Raw genomic sequence first — 27741 nt, 5'->3', positions numbered from 1 at the left:
ATTACTACGAACAAAAACTACACATACATTTTTTCACTGATGGTAGCAAAAAGACACAAAACGCACCAAACACACTATCACATAAGACTTTATTCCACAAACTTGCTACACAAGCAATTACCTTCGGAAGAAAAACATCACGCAATCGAATTAAGATACCACTTTCATCAAATTATGATAGCACTTTCCTGCATTTGCGTCAACAGAAGCACTCACGAATAAGCGCAAATACGCAATAATAATACATTATGTCGGTTCGTATATAAATGTATCCTTATTTCCCTCAAGCCCCTCGAGGACAGAGACATGCCAGGAGCCAAATTGCACACGAGCCATGCGGCCAGTATTCTGTTTTATTCATGTCATATTTTTGCTGCTGGATCTTTTATTTATCACCACTGCAGGAAGGGAGCGAGAATTATATTAAGACTACTACAGTGGCCAGTTTTATTATATGGAAACCATACCCGCTAATTGTGCCGGACTTTGTTTAAATATTGTGTCCGAGTGCATGCACAATACGCAGATACACTCTCGATTCCATCACTCTACTAGCTTGGAACTTCTGATACTGATAAGAGGTCAGGCGCAGAACCAAATACTTTGGCGCATAGGTCACCAAATTTCTAACTCCGGACAAGCACAAAAAAAATCTTAACATAAAAACTTTAGAACAACTTTTTGGCTCGACCAATTTCAAATCCGTGACCTTTCTGCTTCAGTCCTATATACTACCTGCCGTGCCTTAAAAGCAGTCAACGCACTGTAATATGCTTAATCTGAAGGCTTTTAATATTTCTTCCAAAATCCCTTTAAACATTGCCTTTTGACGTCGCGGCTCAATCGGCTTAAGGCTTCATCCAATCTGATGCTAAAGTAAAACCTCTTTGTAAACCGATTTATCTCATTCCACAATCAAGTCCAATTTGTTCAGGTGTTTAGTTGTATTGTTCGCAATTTCAACTTTTATCGCTTAGCTTTTTAGATTGTATCGCAATTTGTAAGTTAAAGCAATTTGCAGTTTTAGTACAAAAGTCGATAGTGGACTTTGTTTTTCCGTTTTACTTTTGAAGCTAAAATTTTTCACTTGTAAGGAGCGATAATAATCGCGATTGTATTGTATTGATCGATTTTTTTGCCACTGATAAACACTATTTTTGCACCGTGGTAACACTCTTTATTCTTGTTTTGTTAAAGATCCCTTTATATTACCTACAGCAATTATTTTAAATGCGGGAGAGTCTTTGAAAAATAATTATAATCATTTGAACGGACTCAAAATATAAGAAATCAGGATCAGGGAAGGGAAGATCAGGGACTTTGTTTCGTTTGGAAATCGACCTTACTCTACGTTTTATGTTATTGACCTTATTTTAGAACAATAAACTAGTGGTAAAATACGCCCGCTGTGCATAGTGGTGGTGCTCAAAATTAATACGTAATTAAATATTACATCACAATAAACTATCAAACAAAACTAAATTTTAATAACGTCTGTACATACCCACATCACCTACACGTCTTCATAACTGGTATAATACATGTAAACTTAAGTAACTTTGCTATTAGTTAGCGAACAGAACGCCACCACGCCGGCCGAGTGACTTGAAGCGGTAGAAAGTTAAAGTTTCCTCATAGGGTTGCCACTTTAGATTTATATATGAAACTTATAGTTACTTGAAGTAACTACAAAATGAGTTTGTAATAATGAGGTTTTATTCTATGGTGTAATATATCATTTATAGTCCCCAGCCCGCAATTGGCCGGCGTGGTGGACTCAAGACCTAACCCCTACCACATTACGGCAGGAGACCCTTTCCCAGCAGTGGGATATTAATGAGTTAATTTTTTTTAGTACATATATACATAATATCAACCCGAAAGTATAGGCAGAAATAAACCCGGAAGTATACACCGACGTTTCTCCATTAACAATGATATTCCCATGCTATAAATATGGAGGGCCAGCCTATAGGTACACTGGACTTGTTACGAACGTCCAGGCTACTATTGGGACATATTCTGACACTCTAATCAGTAAAGACCAAATAGCTCTTTGTTCGACCAGAGAATCGAACCCAGGATCTCATGATCACGGTTTCACAGCTGATCGCGCCACCGAAGCACGTATATAATATCGCTAGAGGCCGCCCGCGACTTCGTCCGCGTGGAAACCCTTCCCGTGTAAATCCCGATCCCTCGAGAACACCGGGATAAAAAGTAGCCTATGTGTTATTCCAAGTCTTCAGCTACCTACATACTAAATTTTATCCTAATCGATTCAGTAGTATTTGTGTGAAAGAGTAACAAACATACATACATTCTCACAAACTTTCGCATTTACAATATTAGTAGGATTATATGTAGTATTATTTTGATGATACATTCTCTATATCATAATCTTTCCATTACCAAAATCGTGACCACAAGCTCATATTAAATGGAATTGGTTTTCGACAGTATTTTGATGTTTCGTAGTTAAATTGGCAATGTAGTTGTGTACCAGTTCGCAATAATTTGCTCACTTAATTGCATGCTTAACAAACCGGCCGGATTAAATGACCACATTGTTTGAATATCCGACCGTAGTTAGTCGAATACCGTGATGATTAAAACTAGATCGTTGTGTTTGTTATATACGTACATAACCCCAAGCCTGGTATACCCGAAGGTATAGACAGTGGTGTGTGAATACATCCACGTTTTGCCATTTACAATCTCATGTTATAATCCCATGTAATAAGATATTACCATATTGTCATTTACTGGGCACATTACCAAACTCTGGGCTATTATAAGGAAATATTTTGAAGTTAATTATTAAATTCCAATAGCACTTTCCCCGACTAGGAAATCGAACTCATGGTCAGCAATCACATTCATTACCGAACACACCACAAGGGCAGCATACTCCTGCCAAAAACTTCCTATATCAAAACCGAATATATTTCCCTTGAAACCTGCGCATAATAATTAATAACTTTTAAAATAATCCACAATCCTACGACATATTATAAATGCAAAAGTTTGTGAGAATGTTATAAAACTCTGCCGTTACTGAGTGACTGACTGATGATCCCCTATATAATTGAAACCCACGCATAAAAATTAATAACTTTTAAAATAATCCACAATCCTACGACATATTATAAATGCAATAGTTTTTGAGACTGGTATAAAACTCTTCCGCTACTGAGTGACTGACTGATGAATAACGCACAGCCGAAACTACTGAGCATAGAAAATTGTTTGGTATAAAGATTCCTTGGGAAGTGTAGAGGAGCACTAAGAGAGGATTTTAAAAAAATCCTCCTGAAGTTAGTAAAATAAAGTGGAAAGTGAAAGGTGAAATATAATTGTGGAAAGTTAATTTAATATACGTATGTACTTATAAATGATCTAATATATGGTCAGTTTCCCAGAACACTTCTCGTGTCAGGCTTTACCTATTCGCGTCGGAATATTGCCTGCATATTTCAAATTTCTCCGTCTATTTCTGTACCCTTGCAATACGGTCAGATATCTGGCAACAGGTATGCATGAAAATTTGGGGAAAATTAATGCAAATTCTTTCGTTAAATTGAGTCTAATACCTGCTAACTCGGGTTGAGTACTTTACATCTATTTAAGTACTTTTTAAAGAACTTTTAGGCATACGCAATAATAATTTATGAAGTCATAGGGTGATAATTATTAATGTATACCCAACACTCAGGAACGAAGTACTAATAATTGGTATTTTTAAATTTATATTTCAACCAGCTGAACCGATGAACGTTGTTATGCCATATAAATTTCAAATAAATAGTGTCGCTTACTGAATATGCTCAAATTTCATGAGAATCGGTCAAGCCATTTCGGGGGAGTACGGTAACTAACATTGTGACATGGAAATTTTATGAATAAGATATTTCCTAGTTAGAGTTTGGAAACGTGCCCAGTAAATAGCAATAGGCTCACCTTCTATTACATAGAACTAACATTATTTATCGAAACGTAAGTGTATTTTATACATCTCCGCCTGCCCCGCCGAAAAAAGGCGTTATATTATGAATGTATGATATTCTATACCTCTAATTATGTTCTATAAATGTCTGGCGTTTAAAAATAAGTCAGTCTATGTAACAATGAAATCAATTTAGCGAAGTATCCCATTGGTCGTAGATCCGTACAAAATTGGAAAAGTTACTCGACTATCTGACGACGATTCTGAACGGAATGCGAGCGTTAAAGACAATTCGATTTACAGTGTTTGGATTTTATTTGAGAGCTAGATTCTGTGACGAAATATTCGTTTTATTGTCGAATCAGCTTTTGATTTAAAAAGTTTTTTGTTCAGCTGTAATTTACACTTGATTTTTAGTAGAACGCTGTATCATGCAATTTCATTCTTTGGAAAAATGCTTTGCCGAGATCGTGATCATTTTGATTTGACTTTAAAATTACTTTGTGGAGTACTACAAGAATCCATGTTTTCAAAACAGTATCCCGAATCAATGAATATGAAAGTAGGAAAATTTGAAAATGCTTTACAAAGAGCGTTTGTTGGCATGCTCACAATATTGGGGAAGCCGGACAATAGAAAAAATAATACAGAAGCAGTCTTTGACTTGGCTTCATGACTGATTCTAAATGACAATAGTCGGGACTAACCCCCGGTTCCTGAGGTATGTTTAGCGGCATACTTACCCCCGGTTTCCAAGTACATTTAGCGGTAGTTTATCTATTCAATTGAGTTTTTTTTTTGTATGGGTTTTAACGCTATTGAATAGATAAACTACCGCTAAATGCACTCGGAAACCGGGGGTAAGTTAAGGTAAAGAAACGTTCATATACTCTACTCATATAGGTATTAGGTACCTACCACTAAACAGACACCGAATAAAAGAGTGACTTAACTAAAATAATAAGGAAAAGATCAAGTACTTCCTATGTACACAGATCTGCGACCACCACTTTCTAACTCCAGAAAAAGAGTATTAATTTCTAGACAATTTTTTTGCCCAACAGTTAGGCTTTCAACTTAGGTCTCTGGTAGTCGCATACAACACTTGCACCAGAAAAACAGTCAGTAAAAAGGTTTTGAAAGACTTAAAAACGGTTGAAAACAAGCTTTTAGCATCTAACCAACTAAAAATAAAGGCCCCAATTTAAAAAATAAAGTTGAAAAACAATACACTTATAAAATCTCGTTTTCCTCAATCTCTAAAGTGGTATTTATTTAAAGCGAGGCTTTGTAAACAACCTTCAAACAATTGCCTCATTTATTGTAAACAAAAGACTCCATTGAAAAGGGCTTCAATGGTATTTTTATAAGCTTTTATTAGATTTATTAATAGTCTGCTTCTATATAATAGCATTCATAAACAAATAAACCAGTTATTAGCTAGTGTTCTCATAAATTCCTGTGCTTTCAACTTCAGTAACATGCATACACTTTATATAATAAATATGAAGCTAGGAAAATATTATAAACGTATTCTAATTCTATACATCTGGCTGTCCAACCCCCGGTTTCTGAGTCACATTTAACGATAGTTTATCTATTAAATAGCGTAAATTCCGATAAAGATAAACTACCGCTAAATGTACCTCAGAAACCGGGGGTAAAATCTGGTATGGATATTGTTAGGATATTGAGCATGTTAAAGTCGGATACAATACTCAATCATAAATAGTTTTCCAATGCCTTCCTCCCTGCACAATACTGATTGAAATGACAGAACCACCAAGACAATTAAGAGTTACTTAAACTCGAATAACACAGTCAACCTGCTCATTTACCAGACGGGGAGCACAACAAGCAGACCACTCAAAGCCCTATAATTGGATAACCGATGAAAATTATGCCGTAACTTGCTTGTAGATGAAAATAGACCCATAAACTCAATGGGCACTTGAGACTAAAATATAGCAGAACGAGAAACGAAAGTAATCAACAGCAAATACGTGAAGGAAATAAAATAAATTGCTAGTACCCTGTTTATCTCGATGAGGGGAAACTTGTGAAGGTCAGATGTTCGGATAGATTTTCGTGAAACAAAATTATCAAAGTTAGGACGCGTTTATAGAGATATGGCCGTTAACGCAATGTTTTTATACAATATCTTCACTTGAAACTTTGGGATTATATCGATAAATTATTGGATGTATAAAAATCAGAGGGATAAATTTCTTCTGCTATTGACTACCGCCAACCGGCTAGTATTTAACACATAATGTATGGAAATTGGATCAGCGCCTCTAACGGATGCCGTAGGAACTATTTTTGAAGTACATTTTAAATGTCAAACTCTCGATACTCATTCGTACCAACAATAGAGAATTGTGTTACAGAAGAAAACTCCTTACCGCTATAGAATATCGAAAAACTCTGTAAAAAAAACCTGATCACGCCTCTAGCGGACGCAGTAGGAACTATTTTTGGAGTAAATTATAAATTTCAAACTCTCGATACACGACAGTCTCAAGCGCGGCAAATCTCGTTACTATATAGTAACGAGTGCACATATTCGCACTACCAGTGTCTTAAAGATTGCTGTTCGGTAATCACGTCCTAAGAAACGAAGAAGAACTTTATCTTGAATATTTGATGACTAAAGTTATCTCCGCTTTACAGCTCAACTGGTTTATGACTCTATATAGGTAGCATATTTAAAGACAATTGATTTAAGTTTCAGATTCGATTCCTGTCACCGAGATATTGTTTACTGCTAACACGAGAGATGGAATATATATAAGGATAAGGATAAGAAGAATAGGTATATGTAAGGTGCAATTAATTTTGAAATACTGCAGTTATCATTTATTTTAAATACTGTTTTATTTTATTTTACATTAACGTTTGATCTAAATTCCCACAATAAGTGGTAACCAATTATATACTCATGTTTGAGGCATATTATCAAAATTCAGATTGCTATTGAAGATATTTTCACCTTCGACAAAATTAAAAAATATATACCCATGTACATATTCCTGCTTTTTCTCGCGGTCAGCAAATTTACCGTACCAAAAAGAATTTGTAAGATTTTCTTCTTAAAGAAAAGTTTCGGGAAACGTCTCAGAAATGTAAATTTTGTCTCAACATCTTCCTTCACTGTCCAAACGAATGATAATTAATTAAAATCGTGTCTCGAGTACGAATTCTGCTTACCTTATAAATTATTCCGTTTTCTGTGACTGATTGCACAGCGGTATTTAGTTACTGTCGAGGGTGACCGACTTATTTATAATAATCACGATTGTTATTTCTCTAGGGGTTCTCTTACTGCTATCAGGCGAACCCATCGCCCAAAGTCTTTGTTGCCAATGTTCCAGACGAAGTTTTTAACAGATGGAAGTCTGTCTTAATAATAAACATAGTATTTTGTCACTGTACAAAGTGAATTCAAATTATGTCACTTTTTTATAAGACAACACCCGCTCTAAGAATTTCTCTTCTGTCGCGAGGACTTTTACAAACATCCAAAAAATAAACAGAAAGTACAACCAGATCCGGAACAATTATCAGTGGATCGCACAAATAAATTGTTCCGTGTGGGAATTGAATCCACGACATCTTGACGCACTGGTAGCGGCGTGGTGACCACCTTAACCACTACGCCACGTAGGCCGTCTAATTCTAGCCGTCTACATTTATCGAGTATCGATAATTTTACATTTAGAATGTACCTACTATAAAAGTAGTTCTTAATACACCCGCTAGAGGCGCTGATCAGATTTTCATATAACATTTCTCGATAGCTAGCCGGTTGATAGTCAATAATAGTAGAGAATCGTACTTCAGTAAGCAGACGAATAAGCGCAACGTAACTTCAGAAAATATGGATAAAGTACTAAAAATCTTGGCGCTCAGAAGCGATGCATTGTTAGCAAAAGTTTCTCGAGATTAACGTTCAAAAGCTTTTGAGTTTCATACTCTTATAATAACTTATGGTTTATTTTCAAAGCCCGATCGCATTTCAATACATTCTAAATATAGTATTTTTGCTCATTCACTGGTGTTATCTTTCAAAGACGTCGAGATAATAATATGAAGTCCTCGCTCGATAAATTGCGATGCTGTTGAACCGCATTGAAAATAAATACGTATTAAAGCCTTTTCATCATATTAAATACCCGTAAACACTATAAAGCATAGAAATGTTATAAATTTAACTGTTTTTTTTAAGTTTGTTAAGGCTGTGTGTTTTAAGGCTTGTTAGCTTTTCAAACAGTTTTTGTTGAATAGATATTTATGACAATTTCAAAAGAGAAATTCGGAGTCCCGGTCAAATACAAGATACATTTTTTAAACTCATTTTTATTTCACTCGAATCACACAAATTGCCAAGGTTACCTTGTGTATTTATATATGAAAAGCAAATAGAACCTTTATATTTTTACTATTGATATTAATCATTTCATTCATATGATTACTCGTGTATAATGAATTAATATGAATGTAACGTGTTAACACACGTATATTCTTCAAATGATTAATAATGTCCTATCATATAATGTCATACATGATATCGAATCACTCAATCGTAATTATTAACATGACGGGAAAGTAAATCTTTATACTCGTATATATAATTCTTCTGTAAGTGTGTATGTCACTGAACTTCTCTTAAACGACTGGACCGATTTTGATGAAATTTTTTGTGTGTGTTAAAGGGGATCTGAGAATGGTTTAGATTCACAATTTTGTCCGCTGGACAATTTTTTTTAAATAAATTTTTAATTTATTAGTAACGTGTAGACAGGACAACGTCTGTCGGGTCCGCTAGTACACTATAATATAATTGACTATATTTCTTAGCAGGGGTTTATGTTTTTGTATTTGTTATATGTGTTGTGTATATTGTGTTGTTCAATGTATTGTGTTCTTCTCAGAATTTTCTACGATAATAAATACTGTTGATTATGTTAGAGCGATTAATTAGATCAGTAATAATAAAAAATGTTGTAGAATAAATCATTTTAATATTAACAATTTAATATTATTGTGATATGAAAAGGCAGAGTGTAAGACAGTAGCGCAATTCTCCACAGTTGGTACTGCCGAGTATTGAGGTTTGACATTTGAAATGTACTGCCAAAATAGTTCTTACGGAGCCCGCTAGAGGCGTTGATTTTGGTGCAAAAATTTTCCGATAGCTAGCCGGTTGTCGGTAATCGATAGTAGTAGAAAATCGAGCTACAAGATGTATAATTGAAGGAGAATGGATGGGAAATGTTATGTTTATTAAAAACTAGCTGACCCGCGCAACTTCGCTTGCGTCACATAAGAGAGGATGGGTCAAAATTTTCCCCGTTTTTGTAACATTTTTCACTGGTTCTCTGCTCCTATTGGCAGTAACCTATGACCTTCCTCGATAAATGGACTATCTAACACTGAAAGAATTTTTCAAATCGGACCAGTAGTTCCTGAGATTAGCGCGTTCAAACAAACAAACAAACAAACAATTAAACAAACAAACTCTTCAGCTTTATAATATTCTTAGTATATTAGTATTAGTATATTAGTATTAGTATAGATTGTTTCAGTGGTTAAATTGTGAAAATGTTACAGACAAATAGATAGACTCTTGCTTTTACAATATAGTCTAGTATAAATAAAACTCATAACAGACCGTTGAAGCAAATAACTGTAATCGTTTCATTTTCATTCAGAAACAGGCTTCTTGGAAAATGGTCGATTAAGAAAGTGGTTACAATCTGTGACACAATAAAACGCGATTTGCAAAGGAAAATACAGCGAATCCATATCTATGGCTTTTCACAATAATACTAGGAAACCAAGTGTTTATCTTGACTTGAATGAAACAGCCATATCACGCTTTGCAGGCTGTCTTTACAGAGAATATTGAATATTGACTGCCTCCGTGGCGCAGTGATTGAGGTAGCTACCATTGCGTCGGGAGGTCGTCGGCTCGATTCCCACACGGGACAATTATTTGTGCGATCCACAAATAATTGTTTCGGGTCTGGGTGTACTTTGTGTCCTTTGTTTGTATGTTTGTAAAAGTCCCCGCAACACAAGAGCAGTTCTAAATGCGGGAGTTGTCTTTTTTTAAATAAAAAGACAACTCCCGCACTAATAATGGTTTTAAAGATAAAGACAGAAGATATATGGTGTCGTCAGATGCATACTGCATTTTAAATGTCCGCTGTTTACTGATAACTAAAATATATGTACGTATTGATAGTACTAGCTAAAGTTAATGGCATAAGAGTTGTTGAATCGCTTTGAACCACGTTATACGAGTTTGAAGATAGACACTTTCAATAAAGGCCCATAATTCATAATATCCTTTTACATACTTTGTTTTTGTACGTTTAATGCATAACACGGGATCGTTGTATTTTTTCGATCGAAAAAAGCAGTTCTCAGAGCAGCTGGATATATTTTTTTATAACTCAGAAGTCATAGTATCCGACAATTTCACAAGCCTTCTACAAACTCCATCAGCCTTCATCAACTATTTACGACACTTTATTAAAACTTAATTAAGTTGACTAAAGCAAGCAATTACTTGTTCAATCTGCACTCTATTCCCTTCGTTACGCACCCTTCTTCTTTGAAATATCTATTGTCATAGTCTAGACGTCGCCGCGTTGTCGATGAAGTACTTTTTGAGGAATAAAACCTTACTTCTAATGAGATTCTTGGTGTTCTATTTTGGTTAAACCTTATGTCTGAGAGACTAGATTACTTAAAGTACTTAAACTACTTAATATACTTCGCTTAACCTTCCATTATACTTGTATATTAACTATGTAATGAATGGGTTTGGCCTTAGGAGGTTGTGAGTTCGATCACATACGGAATAATATTAATTGCGATCCACAATTAGTTGTTTGTAATTAGTGTCTGTTCTTTGAAAGAGTCACTGCGACATAAGAGCAATTCTAAGCACGCGAATTGTCTTTAAAAATTCCTTATGTATAGTTCCCGTGCCACGCGGGACAAATATTTGGGTGATAAGCATGAGTTCTGAGCCTGGTTGTTAATGTATCTAAATAAGTGAGTTTGTATTTAGAAGTATATAATATAATATGTTTATCAGTTGTCTAGTTACCATCGTACAAGCTCTGCTTAGTTTGAATCAGATAACCGTGTGTGAGCTGTAGTCCAATGATATTTATTGATATTTTTAGAATAATTTGTTCCAGATATAATTATTATTTATAATACTCTTTGTTGTTTCACCTACACACCGAACAACAGATATTATAAAAATATTTCCATTGTTCCATAATTAATTATTTACTTTTATTTATCAGTAACCCAAAAGGTTTTTTAACACGAGTTAGATATCGGCAAACAAAACACTACCGCCCGACGTCAAAAGAATACAATTCAATTGTTATTTTTACCCTATTATAAGAACGTTTATATTGAACCAATAAAGGAGAATGGGCACTCCTGGGCGGTCGGCGGCCATTAATGAAAGTAGTGTCAAATTAAAGTAATGATAACTAGGAACAACTTTTACTAAGAACGTTTCGCTGCAATCCTTTCAGGAAACAATATATTGACATGTAAATATAATGGAATTTCATAGAACAAATACAATTATTTCGTGTCTGTAATGCATTTAATGTTGTGTAATAACGTTACATCTATATATAACGATTGCAATGCCATCAAAATGAACAATAATCGTAACTCGTATCTATCTATAATAATATATGGTTCACCTAGTTTCAAAGTTGTTCAAGCCGCCCGAATGTTATCTTAGTTGACAACAACCGGGACCGACTTTTTACGTGCCTTCGGAAGCACGGAGAAGCTCAGTTCAAATACCACAATGCGGTCACCCATCTATAGAATGACCGCGCCAACGGTTGCTTAACCAACAGATCGTTTACCGACAAGTGAGCGCAACTGGCTATGAACGCCTCGTTTTTAAGCTGAGCATTCAAGACAGAAAAGTCGTCTCAGTGAATATATTATAGAAGAGCAAGATGTTTACTTGTTACGATATTTATATATTTACTTGTTAAGATTGTTCGAATATTAATAATGTCTACATTTGTATGCAATAATATAAATAGTACTTTTTATTTAATCTCCGAATATAAGCCAAAAATATGTTTTTATACTATTAAAAGTGCTCAAAAACAAAAATGTATTTTGTTCGTCATATAAGTGCGTCGCGGCAATAAAACTTCTACACGGTAATTATAGGACTAAACTACATTAAAAAAACAAAAAATCAAGTTTGGCCGCGGATCGCCCAGGCTCCATACTATTTTGCCCATTCTCCTTTGGTATATAAAAATGATTGGGTCAGAAATTCTACGAAATGGTGTGTTTGGCTGCTTGCTGAAGATCTTTTTGAATGTTTCTTTAAAAGGCCCTCAATTCCTATTAGCGATAATGTTTTGGTAGAACTGAACGGTGGAAGCACTTAGGTATAATATTTGAAAACGTGAACTTTTATTTGAGACAAGCCTCTTTCCGTGTCGTTGTCCGTATGGTTACTACATATATTGTTTTTATTTAACTAATAGACTCCTAACTTATACACAAAACAGAAGGAAAGTGACTAAACACTGTAGTCAGACCACAATGTTTTAATAGTAAAATAGTTAAAGGGTCTTCTGCGTTTCATGTCAGCTATACAACTTCATAAAAACGCTGTTTGACAACATCATGAAAATAATTTCAGTACTTTTACGTGAAAAGGTAACAAACACTGATCAGCTTATTAGATTCACGCATTATAGTGATCTAAAACCAGAGACTTTCTCATTGGCGCGCTCGCGCTGTTTAAAGGCGCCATGCCGCTTCCATTGCGTCGGGAGGTCATGGGTTTGATTCCTACCCGGAAGAATTATGTGTGCGATCCACAAATAGTTGATTTTCTGGTGGAATCGTAAATTGTGAACGTTGTTTGTATGTTGGCAATTCTTAGGGCCCGGATGATATTTTTAGAAAAAATGTATTCCACTTGGGTCGGAAAACACGGTTAGAAGAAAGATAGAACCATACTGTATTGAATAGACTTCTGTTTTCTGGTACACCTTACCTGTATTTTACATGTATTTTTGAAATGTTTGGTATATTACTTGTTGTAAAGAACGTTAACCTTTTAGATACATACATTGTTGGTTCAACGGTTAAGTGTAGTCGTTGTCGATCAAGGAAACGTCCGTATGCTTATTTAATAGGTTTCAGACTTACTGGAAATTCGGTAGACCTACTCCCATTTCTCGAAACTAATTTTACAAGTGGACGGATTTTTTTATAAACGACTTTATAAGTAGATTTATTATTTTGTGGCCTTGTAAGTACATTTATACAGATCGTAGTAGGTATTAATTTATTCTTTTATCCAACTAATATTATGAATGGGAAAAGATTTTTCATAAATCCTGAGCTTATTTTTTTTAATTCGGCACTTTGGAGATGCACATCTTTAAACTGAAATTCTATGCTGTTTGTATAGAACTCTAATTAACACGAAGCAAGTCAAACGAAAAAACAATATCCACGTAGGAAGAAGTGTTGGTAGAAGATAGCTACTTATTTATATTGTCGTACCATGTTTCAAATTACTCTCAAAGTGATTAAAAATGTACTAAGAAACAACACAATTTATTTATTTCTTTATTTTTTAAACACCACTCCCGCATTAAGGATTACTCTTGTGCTGCGGGGACTTTTACAAATATACAAACAACGGACACAAAACACAACCAGACACGAATCAATTATTTGTGAATCGCACAAATAATTGTTCCGTGTGGGAATCGAACCCTCTATCTCTTGACGCAATGGTGTGGCGACTTAAATCACGCCACGGAGGCAGTTTCTTTCAAATATTCGTATTCAAAGGACTGAAATATATCTCTACTTAACTACTTCATATTCATTCAAATAGTTTTACTGCCTCCGTGGCGCAGTGGTTTAGGTCACCACGCCTATACCACTGCATCGGGAGATCGTGGGTTCGATACCCACACGGAGCAATTATTTGTGCGATCCACAAATAATTGTTTCGGGTCTGGTGGTGCTTGGTGTCCGTTGTTTGTATGTTTGTAAAAGTCCCCGCGACACAGGAGCAATTCTTAGTGCGGGAGTTGTCTATTAAAATAATAAATAGAATAAAGTTTATTTTTACAACATCGACATTCATTTGTACAGCAGCTGTATCTGCTCGCCTCAGGCTTCAATTAAGCTCATTGTGTGGCTAATAAAGTACTCGTCCATTGATAAATGTAATTATGTTTTTAATTAAATTCATTCATTAAATTTCATTCATTCGATAGTTAATTAAATTCGTACTGTCATTCATAGTTGTGTTAAGGTCATTCATGACGTTCTGCTTTACTACTTCTGAATAAGCTCCGGATAAGATTCGATTAGCTTATCAGATGAAATTATGTTGTCACGCTATTCATCGGATATGATATCTGACACTTTTCTACATCTATACTAGTTACTATACTCAGGAACCACTGGTCCGACATGAAAAATTATTTTTGTGTTTGATAGACCATTTATCGAGGAAGTCTATAAGCTATATATCATCACGCCACGACCAATAGGAGCACAGTAGCATTAAAACATGTTACAAAAACGAGGAAAATTTTGACCCATTCTCTCTTATGTGACGTTATGAAGTTTCGCGGGTCAGCTAGTAATATATAACGTGAACATATCAAACGAGCAAACGATGTCTTAGTTTTGTATTATTCATTAAATTCTAATTCTTATCTTAATCATTAATAATCTTAATTATAAAGTTAATGACATTATATCAATTCCTCTCGTATGTTTAACTATTTTTAATTTGCCATCAAAATATGTATGTTTATTTCGTACCTACTTAATTTTACTTATCCACTATACGTGTTTTCCCCACACAATTTGGTCACTCTAATTTAAGGTAAACAACACTGTGTTTCAAACATAGCTCAGAGCTATGAAATGTTTTGGTTACTAGAGTGTAACACAATATTGTATAACACATATTATGTTATGTATATTATTAACAACGGCCACGTGCATTATACAGTCATCTATACCACTAACATAGCCAGTTGCGCACACCAGTCGGTAAACGATCTGTGGGTTAAGCAAACCTTGGCGCGGTCATTCCATAGATGGGGGACGGATGGTATTTGAACTGGGCGTCTCCGTGCTTCGAAGGGCACGTAAAAAGTCGGTGCCGGTTGTTGTCTATTAAGATAACAGTCGTTAGGCCACGTCAAAGGCCTTCTGGCGGCTTGAACAACTTTGATACCAGGTTGACCACTAACCATACGATAAGAAGAAGAAAAAGAATATAAAGCTGAATTCTCTTCCATTATCGACTATGGCAACCGGCTAGCCATCGAGAATTTTTTTACAAAAATCTATTAAGCGCCTCTACCGGGGTCCGTAAGAACTATTTTGACAGTAGTATTTAAAATGCAAAACTCTCGATACTCGACAGTACCGACTGTAGAGAATTACGCCACTGAAGAGTTTGTTTTTCTTGTTTGAACGCGCTAATCTCAGGAACGACTTACTTAAATTAAAGGGTATTTTTCGTGTTAAATAGTCAAATTATTATAGAATCCTAAAGCCTATATAACATCAATCTATGACTTATAGGAGTGAAACTGAAAACTAAAGTTCATGCGGAAAAACTCCCGAGCGAATTTTCAGTTTTTTTTTTATATAAGTACATTTTAACACTAACTTGCGTTTATGCGATTACTTCACTTTCTAAAGATTAAACATGATAACAACAGCTTTGCTTGAACGTGGCTATTTCACAGAGAAAATTCTTACAAACCCGTCAAGTAGTTTCAGAGGAAATCTCGTTCAAACATACAAAAAATCCGCTTATCAACGGTTGTGAAAGATACCAAGTAGTTCAATTTACAACATCATATTCCGAAACAGCATGGAGTTTTATTCCGGAACAACAATGGGAGGAAAACCTACATATCTATACTAATATTATAAAGCTGAAGAGTTTGTTTGTTTGTTTGAACGCGCTAATCTCAGGAACTACTGAACCGATTTGAAAAATTCTTTCAGTGTTAGATAGCCTATTTATTGAGGATGGCTATAGGCTATATATCATCACGCTACGACAAATAGGAGCGGAGTAGCAACGAGAAATGTTACAAAAACAGGGAAAATTACGACGCATTCTCTCTTATGTGACGCAAGCGAAGTTGCGCGGGTCAGCTAGATATGTTATAAATTATGCGTTAATATACCCGTGAAGAGAAATACTCGGTTGATATAAAATTCTTTGGCTTCGAAACGTAATAATAGCCCGTTCTCGATGGTATATCATTTTGAATGGGAGATTTTATTTGTGGGCGGTTTGTATCTGTGTCAAATGTGTTGGCAATCGTTATGGAATTATCTTCCAAATAAAGTGGCGTTGGAAAGGAGCCCTATGGGAAGAAGGTTTGGTTTTATGTATGTATGTACATATGTATGTATGTATGTATGCATGTATGTATGTATGCATGTATGTATTCATGTATGTATGTATGTATGTATTTATTTATGAATTGATGTATTTATGAATGTAAAGTGTCAAGATTTAACCTAGCTGCTGTATTGCATTCTATAGTGATTAACGCGCTTCTGTATGTAACATGACATTAAATAACTTTCCTTCCGCGTAAATAGAGCGATCTTTTAGCAAATATGCAAGGAAAATCCTTTGACGAAAGCCTGTGTAATATATAGTCTCGTTCATATTTAGTTACTTACCAATTATGGCACAGTGAATACGATGCTCAATATGCAGCTACTATTCTACACAAAGGGTTGTTTTTACTCTCTAAACATAAAAAAAAACAAGATTTTTTAAAGGGTAACTTTGGATTAAATTGTATAGCTTCGAAAGTCAAAATTGTTGTTGAAATTTGTTCAAAAATCATTATTATAACAACAGCTTACCTTATGAAGGAAGTAATACTTTAATTGCTTCAATAAGACGTTAAATTCCTTCCAACTTTGAAGAACTAAGTATTTTACTCATAAATTATTGTAAGTATTTCATAAATCTTCTCTCTAAGTATTTAATCTTTGATGTAATTAACCGTTGTTAGCAATCAGTTGAAAGATTTTCTATCTTAAATTGTTAAGTTGCGTGAATAAGTGTTCAGTTTGTATTTCGCATGAGTGAAAATAAGAATATTGTGGTCACAAGATGTAAATTAATTAACAAGACTATTATTAGGTGTATATTTATGTAACATGATATCAAATAATAAAGTCGTCCTGGCCGATTTCGGCTACGACTTTGTTTATTGTGGCCAAATGTGTGCACAGTATACAGGTACACTCTCTATTCTTTTATATTAACGACTTCGGAAGTAATAAGACATTTTATTTTAGTTCAAATGGAAAAATCGCTCTCGATTTTTTCTTAGTTATATTAAGACTTCACTTTTAACAAGAGTTTTTCAGTATAAAGAAAATTTTCCTTTGATTGATCACAAAACAGACTTAGCTTCCGACACCAATTTACACGAAAATTAAGTCACGAACAGTTTTTAATGAAACAATTAATAAGACGTTTTTGAAGTTCAAACAGTCAACCCATTAATTTCCATTATCGTAGATGTCGAGGCATCGGTCATCCGAGGCACGGCTAAGTGCTTTTATTGTTTCATTAATATGACAGTTTCTACTTTGATATAAATCAAATATAACTTTATTTGAAGGGAACATTGTTAATGGCGGGGGTATATACCCCTCTGCCTACACTTTTATAACAGGCGTGATGAAAGTAGTGAAGGCAAATTCGCTTACTTTTGAAATGAGTTATGTTTGGCTTTTTTGTTTAGAATGTACGTAAAAATACTTTGTATATACGATAACTTAATATAACATTCTTTAATTATCATAATTATTACGACAATGGAAGGATTTAAAGCCTCTGTGACATTGTTTTAGTCATATTGTCGAGTAATTTCTATGACATTTGTTATAATAAAAAATACCCATGCTAAGAAGTCAGACTGTAAGGGTAACTGTAAGGTAATTCATTTTAATTCAAATAATTGGTAATCTGTTTCTTTATTTTTGTAGGAAATTTTCTATATCTCATTATTATACCCAAGTAAATAATATCTTTTTCAAAGAAGTTCAAATTGGATTGCGATTAAAAAATATTTTTGACATGTCTTAGTGTCCACAACAAAAATTATGGTTGAGCTACGGTTTGCATCGAGTGAATTTATTTCGAAATATTTCTAAATGCCGAGAATATAAAAAGCTATCTAAAATTCACAAGCCTACCTTTACTAAATGTTAGAGTCAATCAAAAATATTTGCACTAAAATATCAAAGTTATTTTCTGCCCAATTTTAGAACGAATTGCGTGTACATATTTATTTTGAACGCTGCTCGTAATTTAATCAAGGGAAAATCAAAAGGAATGTTCATATTTTTAAGGCTACAGATTAAATAAAGTACTAATGAAAAGGCTAAATAAATAAGCTTTCTAATAGTTATAACAAATCTAGTCTGGGTTTAACTTTCTTAAACTAAATGGTACATAATAATTTTGATGAAAAGTATACAGTACCATAGAAAGATATTTACGTAAGATGATTTTCATACTGTGCAGGGGTTAGTGGATTCGATTACCTTATAAAAAATGTTTTGAGACTGTTTTTAGTTTGTTAGTATCTTTACAAAGTCCCTTATGCAAAATAAAGTTCTTGGTGCAGGAGATAATCTAAAAAATAGGTAGATACATATAACATTTATAATATTTTCCAATAACACCAAACACTATCAATTTTATAATAATAGCAATTTAAAACACTATGAATAAATTTTCAATATCTATAAATCAATTTAACGTTTTCAAAAGATATTTATAATTGCAAAACATTCAAGTATCTGGTTTCAATTAAATAATTTCATTCAAACTATTTCAGATAGGGTTGTTCAACCGCCCGCGCCTGTCTCATCAAACATTTTTTTTCTTTATTAGTGATGTTATACTCAAAGGTAAAGATATAATTTTGCGAAATATAAAAATTCTTCGCCATTAGTAGCAGTCACATGCAAAAGCAGGTGGGCATTTATTCATATACTGGGCACATCACCAAACTCCGGACTACTAATAAATATATTCTAAAAGATATTAAAAATACATAACAAATTTTCGCGGTAGCCGAGAGGTTTGAGCATTCGTTCTCCCTCCAAATAAGAGAGGACGCGAACATAATACAACACACTCACTTGTTATAACGATAAAGAGAAACATAGTCAACCTATGCCTAAGAGTTCCATTAAATTTCTCGAAAGTATTCAAATTATCAATCCGCATTTGGTAAACTCTAAAACGCTCTCTCGTTCTCAGAAAACCTCCTACTTAACGGTAAAACAGTTATATTTAGGTTGAAATGTAATGTAATTAATATTGAAAACTCCAATTAAATATAACCACAGGCCCTACCAGTTATATCTTGGTAACTTTAAACTAAGTTTGAGTGACGTCTAAAAGAGAAACTTACTTGTGGTCTCGCATGTCACTTTATTCGAGTTAAGTTTGTGAATAATTGTGTAAGGTTTCTGCTTGTAGCTCAACTATTTTGTAATTATAGCTTTTGAACGTACCTATCCAGATATCTAAATAGATAACTTGAAGCGAAAATTTCTATAGTCTAGAAGCGTTTGACAGTTAAAATATTTTTTTAAATTAGTTCCGACAAAACACCCTAGAGGCGCTGATCAGTTTTTCATGCTTTTTGGTATGTAGGCCCACTATACTGTGTAGCTATTTATTTAATTCAAAATACACTTGTAAAAAAACTTCTAACATTTTATTTATAAACTAGAGAGCCCAAAGGATTGCTATCGTAATTGAATTCATTGGAATGTGAAAAATAAATGAAACATAAATATTTGTATAGCTTGTATACATGTGACACGTGGATGATGTAAAGTTGATTGATAGCTAACGATCGTGGGTTCAATGCCCGGTGGGAGTACTGAATATTTGTTCTGAATAACCTTATATATACAGTATATAAAGTAGGTTACCACGCAGGACTGTCAAAGAAGTAAATAAAAATAACTATCTTGAAAATACTTTGTACATTATTGAAGTGATTTTATTTACGTGATGACTATCTAAGCAGCATTCGATTTTGTATATCAGTTGACAACTAGTGTCAATTTAATAGCCTCTGCCGCTGTTGACTACCGGCAACCGGCTAGCTAGCGAAAAATTTTGTATGAAAGTCCGAGCAGCGCCTCTCACGGGCGTTGTAGAAACTATTTTGGCAGTACATTTTAAATGTCGAACTTTCGATAGCCAACTGTACCGATTTTAGAGAATCTCGCTACAGAAGATTGATTCTCTACAGTCAGTACTATCTAGTTACAAGATCTTTACATTAAAATGTATTGCTAAAATAGTTACTACGACAGCCTGGAAAGGCGCTGATTAAATTTTTTAGCCCGTATTCGCACGTGCAGCGAAAATATTCCTTTTTAGTTTTATTTTTAAAGACAACTCCCGCTCTATGTCGCTCTTGTGTCGCGGGGACTTTTACAAACAACGGACACAAAGTTGAACCAGACCCAAAACAATTATTTGTGGGTCGCACAAAAATAATAATTGTTCCGTGTGGGAATCGAACCCACGACCCGACGCAATGGTAGCTCCAGGTGACCTTAACCTCTGCGCCACGGAGGCAGTCAATAGTTCGAAAATAACTACCTAAAAATAAATATCCTAAATTTATCGCGAATAAGAGTGTGTGTTTTCCATTACTCGTGGTATAATTGTATATAAATCAGCTTCCTACTAGACAGGTGTTACTTTCCCATTTCATTCATATTTAAAAGGTCGTTTATCTCATCGGTTTACTTGTTTCTCACAAGTTATGTTTATCATTGTACTTGTTGATACGAAACGTTTGTGGGTGGAGGTACAGTCACGATCATTATGCTGTTCCTGCCTGTTATAATTATTTATTTTCCTAATGATAATGGAGTTCTAGCAATTGCAAGTACTGCAATCAAATAACTTAGTTGAGAGCTTTATATGCATTATTGTATATGTACGACTGGCGAGGGTACACACAATATTAAATTTGAAACATCAATGGCACACAGGTTTATACGGCTGACGGACTATTTCATACAACTAGGTACTTTATTTTGAACGTACACAGAATTATTAATTATATAGAGATAATCGGGATAAATCCTGCGTGCCTAAAGTTGTCGGTCTATACTACCAGCTAGTATGTATGTCAATTTTCATAAACATTTTTGTTAATTGAAAGTACATCAAAGTTTTATTTAAACCTTATCAGCCTCGTTTAATCTGTAAGACATCAAGATTTAAAAATTTTGAAATAACACAAATTATTTTACGTTTATTGCGATTGGTATAACATAAATAATTTTGTTTCTTCAAACATTAAATTGAATGCTTTTTAAATAATTTTTCTGTAAACACTTTATGTTCGCAACTGTACTTTATCCTGTACAAGTCTTATTACATGTATACCGGGAATTTACTCTGTTTAATATTTATTTGTTCTCAAAATATAATTATAAGTAATGTGTGAAAGACATAGATAACCTATATAAATAAAAATGAATCACCGTAATGTCTGTACGCGCTTAACTATGGAACAACTAAACTAATTAGTAATTTGGATAATTATTTTTTTTATTTTTTTTTACTGTCGGGACAAGGTTTGTATGGGATCGATGAGATCAAAAATCCCATGGAATTAGAATCACGGAATAAAATTGTACTATACCCGGACGAAGTCGGGCCAGTTTGCTACTAATTTATAAATAAATAAAAGGCCACGTTATTTATGAATGAGTTTCTGAGAAAGATTGTGATGATTTAAATAGGAACGCGTCGGCGTTTCTGAAGACATTCATAATTAATTCAGAAAATATCCATAAATATTAAGAAATTAATATACATACATCTGATGATACTTATTTCGTCAAATCGATTAGCATTATGATTTACATTTTTTTTATATCCCCACTGCTGGTCGTATTATTTTGAGTTCGATTGCCGAGGCGGGTAGAGTACTTTTTTAGAGAGAGACTTTTCTAAGTTATATCAGAATATTTCTTAACAGTAGCCCGGATTTGGTAACGTGCCCGGTAAATGGCAACAGGCTTGCCTCTTATTACAGTATTAATAGCGAATTGTAGGTGTATTTCATACACTTCTGCCTACCCCTACGGGTATAACAGATGTCACTTTATTTAGCATAACATAGGTTTTCTGAGACATAACTCATCATGGCTTAGCCTTTCTTCCAAACTATATTGAAGTCGGCTTTCGGTCTCACTGAATGCAGCTGAATACCAGTGTTTTACATGGAGTGACTGCCTATCTGACCTCCACAACCTGGATAATAACACGATACCCATCGGTAAGACTGGTTGTCAGACTTTCAAGCTTCTGACTACTGTTAACGACTGTCAAAGATTTTCGAAATTGACAGCCGGGACCCACGATTTTAAGTGCCTTCCGAAACACGGAGGAACTCGATATGTATAAGATGGTCACACATCCACAGAACAACCTCGGCAAGCGTAGCTTAACATCAGAGATCGATCCGTGCGGCTGTTGTTAACTAAGGTACGAGCTCCTCTCTCTCGAGCTCTGAGTCATAACTATAAACTTTAATCCGGTCCTTACTTATGGTATTTTAAGAAAATTCCCAAGTCATACTAAAAATTAACTTGATTACTCTAAAGCCTATTTTTCTTCGTCTACTTAACATAATAAGTTAAAATGTATGGTAAACAGACTGTTGGAGTCCGCGGTTAGAAACGTGAGCTGAATTCTAAAGCGAGGCTTAGTTTAGGCTTATTTTCAGAGTGAAATAGGAAACGAAATATAATGGGTTTTCTAAATATAAGAGGATATATCGGGTCGCATGTTTTGTGTACATAATAAATGTGTGAGTACGTACTACATCCATATTTAATATATAGCTTTGTAAAATTTTTGTTCATTTATCGTTCCAATATTTATGGTTGAAAACATATGTAGAAGATTATGTAGTTTGTTATTAATATTTTTTTTGAAAAAAGTAGCGTAAAATTATTTTCCAGTAATATATAAGTTTAGCAGTTTAGTCGTAAAATCGTAAATTACATACAAAATAATTTTAAATCAAAGATGAAGCATTAAGTAATTTAATTCACTTGAAATATTCTTTCAATAATGGATTAGGTCCTTTGTTACAATGAACAAAAGATTATACAACATTGTAAAGCATATCATATTTAAAAATACGCTTAGAATATTACAAGCAAAATTTATTCACATGCCGCAAGAAATTCCTAAACCGATCGTGTTATTATTCTTTAAAATAATGGATGATGTATTGCCGATCTGAAAATAATATATTATTTACGGTGTCAACTGCAGCAACGAATATATCAAATTATATTATGTTTGGTATTCTCCAAAATTCTATCTAAAAATGTTTAACAAATGCTACCCACAGTTAAAAGCAGTTATTTTACATAAAAACCTATACAACTTTTACACACCGTTAAATTTCCCCTTTATATAACGCTATCTATTAAAACAACCGCATCAAAATCCGTTGCGTAATTTTTAGACGTAAGCATACAGACAGACAGACATAGGAACAGACGTGGGAAGCGACTTACCATTATACTATGAAGTGATTCATGTAATATTCAAATGTCATTACATCAATTCAATTTATAATCATTCCTCGTTTATGAACGAGCTCAAATAACAAACTATTTTCTACCTCAGGTCACACCCATAAATTCCCATAGTTATCGCAGCAAAAAGGTTTCAGTATCCGTTGTTAAAAGCCACCGCTTAAACAGTGTCTTACGAATACCAATTAGGAAGGTCAGCTAGTAAATTATGGACGGTTTCGCTCGTAATAGCCGCGTAATTTTAGCGGAAAATTTTGTGAGAAAATCTGTACTGCCGGGTTAATTGAATAAAGGGTTGAAAGTGTTATTAAAAATTATGCCTGTCGTAGTTCATATGAGCAAAATAACGGTGGATTTCAGCAATGATAATACAAAATACAACCAGCATCGCGATTCTCTTCAGTCGGTGCTAACGAGTATCGTAAGTTTAACATTAAATATACCTATGTATATTTCAAAAATAGTTCCTACGAGCTAGAGGCACTGACGGGAAGTTTCATACAAAATATAATCGAAAATTTTGCCAGTTGTCGATAGTGATGGAGAATCGTGCTTACAGCATGCGTGTAGCTCATTTTACGACCGTGCGTCAGTTTGAAAGTTACTTTAAGAGTACAATATGCTTTATATAAAGCATAAAACACGATCGTTTCAATAAAAAGTCTATGTACTGCGTAGTTTTTTTAAATACCTAGTCATCTACGCCACGTGATCCGAAACAATTTGCATTTAGACCTATTGATATTTTCCTAATTAGGGTTATTAAATTATATAAATAGTGGCCAGGAATTTCTTAAATTGCTCGGCATATGGCAATACGCTCGCCCCTAATACATGGGACTAACAATGTAAATAGCGAAACACATGTGTATTTCACACACCTCTACCTACATCTTAGGATATAACAGGTGTAATATGTATATCCTCAAATCTCATTTACATACGTAACTAACTATTGACATTGCCTTTAATATTCTATGTTGAAACCTCCGTGGTACTTAGTCAAGGACAACCGAGGCATAATTAATTGTAAGCCGACGAATATCTTGACTTATTACATTTTTGTTTACACATTCCACTACTATATTGCGAAAATATTGAAGATATTTAAGATATATGAATGGCATGAAATGTATATTGAAAAGTGAGACAGTTTTAACGATAAAATAACGTAATATAAGACATATGGCGTTATTTAGTCTCTGCCTTTCTATGGGAAAAGGGCGTGATTTTATGTAAGTAGGTATGTATTCATTTATTTCTGTCATAAAATTATCTGATATTAAAGAAATCATTCTAAGACCAAATTGCCCGGCTTAGGCAGTAATGGAGGATAACCTCTTCTATAAAATAAGATTAAACAACTGTCAGTATTCTCTCTGATATACACATTACTCAAAACACCTTTAACTTCAATAGTAGTCAAACTTAAGAGTACGTTTCCCCCAACGATGCGTTGACCATATATTATACTTGAGCTTTTTCAAAACAATTTACAGGACAGATTGAAGCGTAATTTCATAAAAAATTAAATGGCTGCAAAAGGAAATGTCAACTGCCTGAGGTAGTGTTTTAGCGTTAAGTTTAAATTGCACTCTGAGCTAAATTGCATGCCGCCGCGTCCGTCCACCGACACTAGTACTCTCGAGGCATTTTAATTTCTAACTAGCTTTCCGCCCACGGCTTTGTCCGCGTTGAATTTCACCCACTTGGGACAGGAATTTTCGAAAATCATCTCTTAGTGCTCCTCTACACTTGCTAAGGACTCTTCATATAAAATTTTAACTTTCTATAATTAGTAGTTTCGGCTGTGCGTTGTCCATTAGTCAGTCAGTCACTCAGTAACGGAAGAGTATTAATAATATATAAAGAAGATAAAACATGTAATTAAGTTGATATAGTTTTGAGTTTATTTATTAGAATAATGTAATAATCTTCCTAATCATCAAATTAATTTTAGTTTAGTAGTTCGAGCTTGCGACCACTTTTTCTGGGAGGTGCCAACTTTAACCACTCGGCTATCACTGCCTCCAAAATAAATATACGAAAAAAAACCTTCTTTAATAAAAAAAAAAAAAAAATTATCTACAGTAGATAATTAAAACTAACTATTAATAAATAGTCCCACGTCACATCGCTTGTCCAAACAATCGGGTGCACGTCAAACTTAAGCTTTGAAATTAAACCTTTCACTAAGAGGCTTACGATTGTCCTTTTTTCAAGAATTAAATAAAATGACAATTGAGAATTTTTCATTAGAATGAAATTAAAATTGATAAGGTTCTTGAAACCAAGAAAAATCTAATTTTAAAACCGTTGCGTGCATTAATATTAAAAGTATTGAAAAAATATTCGGACGTTGATTGCAAATAAATTAAAGCAACGTGTTAGAACCAACAATAATTGATCGACGTTAAAGGTTTATTTGTAGGTTATTATGGTTATTTACCTAAAATTGCTTCACACCAATTAGATTGCATTAAAAATAACTGCTATATGTAACTTAAACATTGAAATTATGTTTACGTACTCACGGTTCCAATTCCATTATTCTACTCACAACTTATCATGAAAGTACAGATTTCTTGGTAATAATTACATCACACTGATTAAAAATTAACCAATCATAGTCTTACCTCCAAAGGAATAACACCACAAGTAACACAGACATCAGCCAACGCTAGATGTGTCATCAGCAAGTCCACTCTCGACTTCCTACGCCTCGACCGTGCCAGTGCGACCAACACAGCCACATTGCCAACACCACCAACAGCCAACAACACACTATACGTCACTAGCACCGGGCTCTGATCTCGAAGAACTGATTCCGTGATGTTGGTAGCACTGGTCGTTGCAACGTCGAAGTAATCCCAGAACTGTTTGTCGATAGCTGATGTTGTCACTTCTAGCACCTCATCTTCATAGTCGTAGTTGTTTAGTATCATTTTTGAAATTTATTTTTACATGTTAAAAAGGGAAATGTGGGTAGTTAAATTTAAAAATATTTTTTGATTAATTATGACACATTATTTTAGATGATATAAGATTGGATTATATTTATTTTAAAACTATGGTTATAGGTTATTTATGTATTTAAATATCACTACTAATCATAAGATTAAATTCACGACATTAACTACTTTATTAAACTTCGAAACTTATACAAAACTTCCAAAACAGTAATTACTTCCACTAAATAAACCATTCACTTTCAAATAAATGATTCACTAAAATTATCTTCGTCATTAAAAGTTCAAACTCGATCGTAACTCGACTCGTAGACTCTAGGCCGGCGTAGAACACGTCAGTGCTACGCGGCTACGCAGCTACGACTGCCGCTACGAGCTACGCAAAGGAACAAGGCAACTGGCTTGATAAACTTTAATTTATATTTATATTGCATTTCAGACATTTCTGAGCTCACATATTTTTATATATGAAGGAGAAAACTGACTGGATTATAAATTAAAAGTTGAAACCTTGGAATTTGATTTATTAAATGAAGTTGATGTGTAGTAAGAAATGCTTTTTCATATCTCCTAATTATATATATATAAGAAAATATACTAACAGAAAAGCTGGGTTAATTCTAAACACCCGAAAAGCCAAAACCTCGGTCCTTGAGATTTTTTCATGAAAAGGGTAAGGAAGCATTGAAAACGAAATTTATAAAATGTACCTCTTAGAACCTCGAAAGTTGTGTGGGGGTATTTTTAATACAAATTAAAGACGGTCACAGCCGCTAGCAAAAGGTAGTTTCTCCGTTTATAATATGTGCTTTGAATTCATTTCGCAATGAGGATTTCATTTTAATTATTATATTTATTTTTGCTGCCATGTTGTTTGTTAAGCTATATAGTTTCTAGGTTTAATTTTCATACACAAAGTGGATGCTGCTGTTTGTTTCTCTTTTGAATATTAAAACTAGTGAAAGATTTAAGATAAAAATCAAGGCAAGCCGGCTTTCTTCAGTATATTTCTGCATCTCTAGATGATTATCTAATATGCAGACACTGCAATTAGGAAGCGGAAACCAAGAAACATATATTGTGTGGATGCAACGCTTTAGG

General features: G+C 34.1%; 1 protein-coding gene across 1 annotated transcript in view; it reads right to left on the bottom strand.

Moving 5' to 3' along the window:
• LOC142978832 (adipokinetic hormone/corazonin-related peptide receptor variant I-like) overlaps positions 1–26616 on the bottom strand; it is a 116092-nt gene extending 89476 nt beyond the window's left edge. Inside the window, exon 1 of the mRNA XM_076123422.1 lies at positions 26308–26616. Coding sequence (XP_075979537.1) covers positions 26308–26616 — 309 coding nt within the window. The remainder of the gene's footprint in view (positions 1–26307) is intronic.
• Positions 26617–27741: the final 1125 nt, after the last annotated feature.

This window comes from Anticarsia gemmatalis, chromosome 15 (genome assembly GCF_050436995.1).
Source record: "Anticarsia gemmatalis isolate Benzon Research Colony breed Stoneville strain chromosome 15, ilAntGemm2 primary, whole genome shotgun sequence".
Lineage (NCBI taxonomy): Eukaryota > Metazoa > Arthropoda > Insecta > Lepidoptera > Erebidae > Anticarsia > Anticarsia gemmatalis.
The sequence above is the reverse complement of the archived record's forward strand: the minus strand, read 5'-3'. Positions and strand labels throughout refer to the sequence as shown.